Source organism: Ammodytes marinus, assembly GCF_949987685.1.
Source record: "Ammodytes marinus genome assembly, chromosome: 10".
NCBI lineage: Eukaryota > Metazoa > Chordata > Actinopteri > Uranoscopiformes > Ammodytidae > Ammodytes > Ammodytes marinus.
In genome coordinates this window covers 10,816,777-10,825,036 of record NC_137214.1, presented here as the reverse complement: position 1 = coordinate 10,825,036, position 8,260 = coordinate 10,816,777, and the positions used below count along the sequence as shown (strand labels likewise).

The 8,260-nt window shown below is 42.1% G+C and overlaps 1 protein-coding gene across 2 annotated transcripts; it reads right to left on the bottom strand.

Annotated features, from left to right (window-relative positions):
* Positions 1–251: 251 nt before the first annotated feature.
* On the bottom strand, positions 252–7,301 carry LOC307256136 (eukaryotic peptide chain release factor subunit 1). Of its 2 annotated transcripts, none has more exons than XM_080035017.1 (11): positions 7,169–7,301; positions 6,680–6,790; positions 5,161–5,336; positions 3,990–4,129; positions 3,701–3,839; positions 3,419–3,609; positions 2,605–2,734; positions 2,308–2,481; positions 2,134–2,198; positions 1,888–2,035; positions 252–641 (listed from the first exon to the last, which is right to left on the bottom strand). In XM_080035017.1, the coding sequence occupies exons 2-11, from the start codon at positions 6,763–6,765 to the stop codon at positions 559–561; spliced, it is 1,332 nt and encodes a 443-aa protein (XP_079891143.1). In that variant the 5' UTR covers positions 6,766–6,790; positions 7,169–7,301; the 3' UTR covers positions 252–558. The 2 variants fall into 2 exon arrangements, with proteins under 2 accessions (XP_079891143.1, XP_079891144.1); XM_080035018.1 differs by having other exon boundaries at positions 7,165–7,300.
* Between the last annotated feature and the right edge of the window lie 959 nt (positions 7,302–8,260).

The following is an 8,260-nucleotide window of genomic DNA, read 5'->3' as shown; positions in this document are numbered from 1 at the left end:
AAAAAAAAAAAAAAAAAAAAAAAAAGAGAAAAGAGAAAGCATAGAAGGGAGAAGAGAGAGGGAGGGAGGGAAGGGACATGATGAGGCCAAGGAAGGAAAATATATTTTCTATATGTGAGGAGTGAGTCCAATGGTCTTTTTAAGACCAGGTTAGGGGCAGCGAGGAATCTGGGAACTTGCTGTTGTGTTCATTCAAAATGGAGGGGAGGAGAAAGAAAAAAATAACAAAAATGAGTCGAGTCCAATCCAACTAGGGGAAGGAACCAGCACTCTAAGGCAGGGATTTATTCAGGAAGGGCTTTCTCCCTCTGGATGAAAGAAAATCGCACTCCTCTTCAGCCTGTGTGACGTACTTGTATCTGTCTTGTATACAGATGAAATGTATGTGCAAGTTTGTGTATGCGACAGGTAAATTGGAAGGTGTGTCTGTCATATATATATGGTCAACACGGTTGCACCTCTCACTTGCTGCAAGAGAGGTGGCATTTTTTCTTTCCTTCTTTCTTCCTTCATTCCTTTTGCTTTTCTTTTTTTCTCACAAAATCAGTCCCCGACTACCTAGTAGTCATCCAAATCAAAGAACTCATCGTCCTCTCCTTGGTACTCCATGCCTTGGAAATCCACCCTGTACCGCAAGATACCTGAGGAACACAAAGAGGATGCATTAACAAAAGGGGTTTGTGACGGCTGAGGAATTTGCATTAGGAAAAACTAATCTACATTAGCTGTGAGGTGGGAGCATTTCTCTAAAAAGCAGGTATTCCTAAAATCTTTTTTGGTACTACCTGCTTAAACTTGATAAATTAAACTTTTAGATGTATAGGAAACCTTTTTTGTTTTGTTTTAACCGTCATTAAATAATGAGTCTATCTTTCACCAGCTTTATATTTCTGACCCTCAACAATTCTACAATAGTTCTGCAGAACATTCTGCATAACACCTGGGCAATTTGTCAAAGGGAATTTCTAGTGCCTCCATTTCCAAAGTATGGTATCCTTCAGAATTCAGGGAGCTTTTATTTTGCCTTCACTGAGCCTCATTTTTTATTTTATTTTTTAAGATATTTTTTTTTTTTGGCATTTTTATGCTTTATTGATAGTGTAGAGACAGAGTTGAAATGGGGCAGAGAAGGGAGTGACGCGGGCTGGAATCGAACCCGGGTCCGCTGCTGGCCGAGGCCCATGGGGGGACGCCCTACCAACTGAGCTAAGGGCGCCCCCTTAAGCCTAATTTCTTTACCTCCCTATCCACCATGTGTCCCAGAGAACTGAACAGTGTGTCCCCTCTACTGTATCAAAATTAAAAGCAAAGTGCCAAAACTCAAGTAGTGTAGTTAAAAGTGTAGGAGTCTATTACTTTACTCTAGTTAGTTTTTTAAGTCACTAAAAGTAGTCTGAATGGCATCCTTTCATTAGAATTTGTCAGAGCCCTAAACTTCTATGTATAGTTTTTAGTTGTTGGTTCATGGAGTTAAGCCAATGGTTTATTATTAGTCTTTGACATTCTTGCTATCATGCAGCCATGGCTATCGATGTCTTAATTGTCGTTGACTTCAGCATAATATTAATGAAGGAAGAGCAGCTTGTAGGTTGTGTCATACAACACATTTCCGGGAAAATATGCTCTTGCTTTGATTGCTCCAAAGCTGTTATGAGACAGATAATGGAGGCTTGCTTTGTAAGGCTTCCTTACTATTTAGGACATGGGAATTTCAGCAAGGTTTAAACCTGAGGAAACATGGCGGGGAGAACCTGCCTATTCTTAGCTAAATGGAGGTACTATGCCACAGGGAGAATATACACATATCTTCCATTTTCCTGACTTCATTCGAACATTTACATAACTTCAGGGGCCAAAAACCCTAACGTAAATTAACAGGGTCCTCACCCCCGATGCCTCCGAAGCCCTTGACAAACTGGGACCCTTCCTGGCTCTTGTCCGTGACTATCTCCAGTGTGGCACCAAATTTCTTGTAGCTGTTTGCAAACCACTCCAGCAGTGGCATGCTCTCGATCAGCTCATGCTCCTGCCCCGTCTAGAAAAACACAAGTCAGGAGTGTCAGGAACACATGGCATCATGGGAAAAGTTTTTGAACATAAATCAAAGGGATGCCCTTTCTATGTTGTACTCACCTCCTTGTCTGTAAAGTGAGACTTGTCTTTCTCCTGCTCTGGCGTTAGGTACAAAGTCTTCTCATCTACAAAAATAAACAAAAAGAAGAGGCATGGGGATTATAGCGCAATTACATAATTATTCACTGCTCATTTCTCAGCAGCAGTCAAATGTGAAATTTGTGGGATGTGTACCGTTCTCCAATCCGATAGCCTCGGCCCCATGCAGATGAAGAATGTAACGCATGGTGTCTAAGTTTTCGTAGACTATGAGGATCTCCACTGCTCCCATCTCCAGGGCTTTGAGTGTGTCCTCCACACCGAAACAGTACTTCCCCGTGTCCTGGCTGATCTCATCAAAGTACCGTCCTGTAGAGAGGGACAACCATTAGAAAAAAAATAATCCATCACAACAAACATTTTTGGCCGTTACTCAAGACACCAAAGAAAAAAAACTATTTTACTTCCAGTGTGTCACAAGGGATGACTCACCTATGAGCTTCTTCTCCTGGATGAACTTGACATTAGAGAGGACCTCTGCCGAGAGCTCAATAGCCTGGTTGAAACCATTCTCTCCACCGTAGGAGATGTCCACCAGCTTCAAGACCTTGTTCTGTAACCTCTGTAGAGAAACAAATACACTCACGTAGGTTAAACACAATGTACAAATATAAAAGAGACATGCTTAATATGAAGAGCTTTGAACTTTTTCCCTCCCCAACGTGGCAAACTAAATTCTGCAACTTTTCACCAAAGTGCCTTACATGGGAAAAACATCAAAGGCTGTCAACAAAAGACACATTGAAAATGTAGTTCCAACTAGTCCTGTAGCATCTGTGAAAAACTCTCTTCAAAAGGTGGGAAGGGAAGACCTAAGCTCCCAATAAAGTCAGGGATATGCAGATCATTTTCAAACTGCTTTGTTGTTTTTCCTCCAAATTTTTACACGGGTCTTCATAACATGCATCTATTTCTAACTATTTTACATGTAATGTGTATGTTTTTTTAAATAACAATATTAAGGTTGTAAATAATTTTTTTTGTCGATGATTGTGGTTTGAGTAAAAAGCTTAGTTGATTTAATTTTGTATTTGTTTGTCATGTGTTTTGTGCATTTACAATATTTTTTGGTATCCATTCTTCACTGTGACAAAGTGTTTTGTTTAAGAACTTAAACTAGGATTCTAAATGGAAGTCGTCTACTTTCTGAATTGTTGACATTCAGAAATAATTCATTATAGATGTATTACATAGTAAGTACTTAACTGGCACTGCATTTTACAAGAACAAACAGACACAGACTTACCGGGTCAAACATGTCAGACTGGCTGAGCTCGGTCTTGAAGTCGGCAGAGCCAGCTAGGACCATTCCTGCAACGTTAACTTTGTCGTTGGAAACAAAGAGCTGGACAGCCGTCTCAGCCACTTTCCTTACATAGTTGTGTCTCTTTTCCATTCTGAGACGAGCAAAACGCAGAGCCGACTGACCTCCTCTGCCTGAGAGAGAGATGAAAGACACGATCATAAATTTACATATTTAACAAATTACTAAATGATGCCGTGTAGTTGAACACATCAAAGTCAGTACCGTGCTTCTTGGGTAGGTCCACAGTGAACTTGTGTAACACCTCCCTGGTGTTGCCCTGCAGTGTGCCAAACAGCGCCCCACTACCGTCGATGACAATGAAGCCAAACTTACTGTCGTCAGAGAGCAGGGCTGTTAATGCCTGTGGTAAATGAGAGAGATGATAAGAACGTGACGGTAAGCAAGTGCAATATAGATACCCAACGAGAGGTTTAGGTCTTAAGAATCTTCTCTAAAAGAACAATATCCTCTACAGACACAACATTTTCAGAAACCATGTAAAAGTGCTCACCTCGGTATGGAACTTGTTGTCGCAGAGGTACAGGGAGGTGTTGATTGGCTTAAAAGGCTCAAAGTCGATATTGACTTTCTTCTCTTTGCCTTCCTCTGTCACGATGGTGCCACAGTACACCACCAAACCATTGGGTGGCACTGAAAAGAGAAAAAATGTCAGATGTCATTAGACAAATATCAGGCTTTGTCCAGATGCATAAACAATCTATTAGTTTCATCATAGTTTTCTAAAATATGTCACTGCACATGTTGCTGTCTAGGTTCTCTAAGGCCACGACTTTGTGACAAAACATCAAACGTGTTAAAGGAATACTTCACCCATACGGAACCAGCGTTTTATCATTATAAAATAACTATTATAATATAATGAATGAGGTTTTTCTTCCCTCAGTCTTCCCTTGGCCCAGCTGTTCTGTTAATCCAACCCTTACTGTGATGTCACAAGAAGGAAACTGTAGGGTTAGACAGTGAGACCATAAAACACTCTTTCTGCCTTTTCTCAGGCTAAGATGATCCGATTTAAAAAAAAATTTGCACATTTATACTAAATAGGATCTCCCAGTTCAATACACCTTCATATTCCAACCGGTGAAGTAGGCCTTTAAGCCTGGAATTTTTTTCTATTATGATGGATTGCATAAAATTACCCTGAACTGATGGGTAACAAACACCCTGCTCCCATGCCAAATGTTACCTACATTGCAATTAAATAGTGTGTGTAAGCGCCACACATTTTGCCAGTTAAATATTAACCTCTACACTATTACTAGATGGTCACAAGATGCAAGGACATGCAACATACATCTTTCTAGTCAAATGTAAAAATAAGAAGTTAGCATAATAAAATACAAATCTACATGGCGAGAAATATTTAGGAAATCTGTTTTAAATTCAATATAGATCTGCTGTAACTGAAAACCTGTTCATTATAAAAATGGAGTTCACTGTCAACAAACACACGAAAACCGCACGCCTGAACTAACGATGCAGCCCCCCCCCCCCACCCCCGCTCATTAGTTGCGCGTCCGTTCGCCCGTCTCACACATCCACACACACCTTCTCTTTCGCATGTCATTTGTTTGCACGTCATAGGGTGCAGCTGCCCCTTATAACAAAATCCCACATGAAAGTGGGCAAGGTTTTGCACAAGTTTTTATCGTAAGACGTACCCTTATTGTAGAGTTTTAGTCTTTGCTGTACAGAAGTGATGGCCCCGAGTACAGAGAGCCTGTTGACTCGACTCTTGATGTTGGAAGCAGTGCCGAACTCATCAGCCAACATTTTGGCCACTCTTGATATCTGGTCCTTGGGTGGGATGATCAGCGAGATCATACTGGTGCCATTACTATTGAGAGAGAGAGAGAGAGAGACGATTAAATATAAATGCTTACAATACCAGGTAGGCATAAAGACAAGATGTTATGGTTATCTAAGCAGTGAAAACATTTGCTCTTTACTATAGTAAGGTAACGTTATGAAAACAAAAACCTGCTCAAGCAAGATAAACAGAGTGTGACCGGCAACACACCAAGATAATGTAATTGATGTCAATGCCAAACTGACCGACACGATAGGCGTTATAAATGCTTAACATAATAAACTTTTGATTATTGGGAACTGTTCGTTTACTAGATTGACTTATTACTCAGCCTTACTCTCTTCTCATTCAGTAAACAAACAACCTCCCGGTGGAAAATATTACCTTGATAAGGGCTGCAAAGTTAAAGGGGAAAAACCAGGTGGGCTTTTCAGTAACACAGTACACAACCTCTGCCCTTGAAGCCGAGGACTTAGTTTGAGCCCCACTAACTACACACTGTCTCTCTATTCAGCACGTATCAAAAGACAAAGCATGCCAGTACAGGCATACACCACACACACACGTAGCAGCAGTGGTATGAATATAGGGAAAATGGTCAACTGTGTCTGGGTGTGACATGGCAGTCGGTGGAGCAAAGCACAGCAATAGCCAGCGAGCTGTCGCAAAGCTACAAACCAGTGTAGCAACACCTACACTGAACATGTCACCTAGTCACTTCAATAAGGCCACAAGGACTATTGTCATCTAACCATTTAGTAGCAAGTTGAGCAGCTCGGTTGCCATGAGGTAACCGACTTTCTTGACTCTTGGGTGGAATTAAAAAAAGCTCTGACCGGCATAATTATGTACATGTACATAAAGGCAATGGAAACGTCAGGCTGAGTTGTGGAATTAATCTATCGCAACTAGAGCTACCCGGCCTTCCTTAATATTCAACGTGCTTTTTGTTAAAGGCACCCATGGCGGCCTCTTTCCAAATATGACGTCTATCAGCGGTTCTCATTAGCAACACAGCTAACATTAGCGTTACTAGCTTTATCCTTCGTAGGACTTAATTCAACATTCACCACAATGTCAACCTAAATATATACACGTAGACCAATCAAAACGCACATCCCTCCAATTTTACACAATGCTTTCAACCTCCAGACAGGCTGAATGCGACCGCCGTTAGCGTCCTAGCGATTACCAAGCTAGCGGCAAAAGTAACGGCAAGCTAATTTATCTATGCTAAGCTAACCACTCCCAAATTCGGCCCTACTTCTCCAGCTGTTGCGGCGGTCAACGTTCACATCACCTGAAGCCATAAACTCCGTTACAATGGACACGGCCACAGCGTCGTTACACAGCTCAGATCGATCCCTTACCCACGGGCAGCCTCCAAACTTTTGATCAGCTTCTTGATTTTCCATATCTCCACGTTCCTGTCCGCCGCGCTGGGGTCGTCCGCCATCTTTCTGCTGTAGTCGCTTCAGCACCTGAAAAGACAAATATATGAGTAAAACACATGTAGTAAACCGGCTGGTAATCAGACTGACCGTTATTCGTTGTGTCATTGGGCTGACATTATATTCGCCCTAACTAGCTGGACCAAGTACCTCCCCGAACAAGTGGCGCGCGGTGTCCGTTAAGGCACCTGACTCGTACAGGCGGCTGGACTGACCGCGAGGGACAGACTATGCCCGGGCTGCCACTGTCACTACAGTGCGCGGAGAAAAACAAGGCCTTCAGTCTGCCAGGCCCTAGAGTCCACCCTGTTCTTATCTAATACGACCTACTTTCCCCCTGCTCTCCTTGATACCAACAGGCAGATTTTTAAACGTTGAACATATTTCGGCAATGGTACCGGTACCTGCCTCGGACAACGCCGCTCCGCTCCGCTGTTTGTCCTCTTCGCTACGTCGAATCGGTGGTCCGAGGAATGACGTGACGTTGCCTTCCCGACCGGTTTCTCTCCTCCACACGCTGCGCGTGGTGCTGCTGTAGATGGAGCTCACATGTGGGAGGTAGTTGTGGCGTTCACTTCCTGGAAACAACATAGAAACCAATGGCAGCTCTTGGCTTGCACATCAATCAAAAAAGTAGAAATTATTATTGGACAGAGGCTAAAATCATCGCTGAAATAGGGTGGGCGTCCATAACTCTATGCTATGGGATTTGTAGTTATTGGTGTTGACAGAAAGAGAAGAACTCAGTTGAATTGTAGGCTATCATGAGTTGAATTAACAGGTTATGGCTGCCGTTTTTATTATGGCTTCCGTTTGTCGAGAGGTTGTAGGCCTACACTAATCTAAAGACTTTTCCCCGCGTCTTCTTGTTGTGGTCTTTGAGAGCCTATAGGCTATTTCATAGTTCTTTGTCATCTGAAATCTTTCTATAAATACTGTAGCCAACAGCAGCATATGGCTCGGGCAGTGGTTCTCAATTATTTTCTGTCATGCCCCCCCTAGGGGACCGACATTTTTTCGCCCCCCCCCCCCCCCCCCCTAAATTGAAATACTATTGACAACCTGCTAATATTTATTTATTTATCTGTACAAAACCACTGTATGAGTTTCTGGCACGAGCATTCTGCATACAATCACCTTATTATCAAATTAGACAACAAAAATTAGCTTAGAACTTCTGCAGCAAAAAAAATTCAAAGCTGTCTGTGTGAATCTCAGGACAGAGAAACAAGAGCAAATGATTCACTGAGGTTTGCATTTCATTCCAATTTATTTTTAACTGTAGACATAGTTAAATAGGCCAATAGGCCTTCTATGATGCGATAACCAATAATTCATTAATGTTATAGTCTACTTGCTTGATTTCTTTTTAAATAGCCTACAGAGACACTTGGAGACACATGTGGACATTTATTTACTGCAAATCGCGGCCCTTCGCGCGAATATGACCATACACAAGCACACATCTTGCTCGCTAGCACTTTTTTTTTTGTCAGTTGG

Excerpts from the sequence above, each read along its gene's own strand:
- LOC307256136 (XM_080035017.1), bottom strand. The coding sequence starts at position 6,765 with ATGGCGGACGACCCCAGCGCGGCGGACAGGAACGTGGAGATATGGAAA. Across the intron at positions 5,337-6,679 it reads AGTTTGGAGGCTGCCCGTGG|TAATGGCACCAGTATGATCT; the intron begins GTAAGGGATCGA and ends CTCTCTCAATAG. Across the intron at positions 642-1,887 it reads GGGCTTCGGAGGCATCGGGG|GTATCTTGCGGTACAGGGTG; the intron begins GTGAGGACCCTG and ends TGTGTTCCTCAG.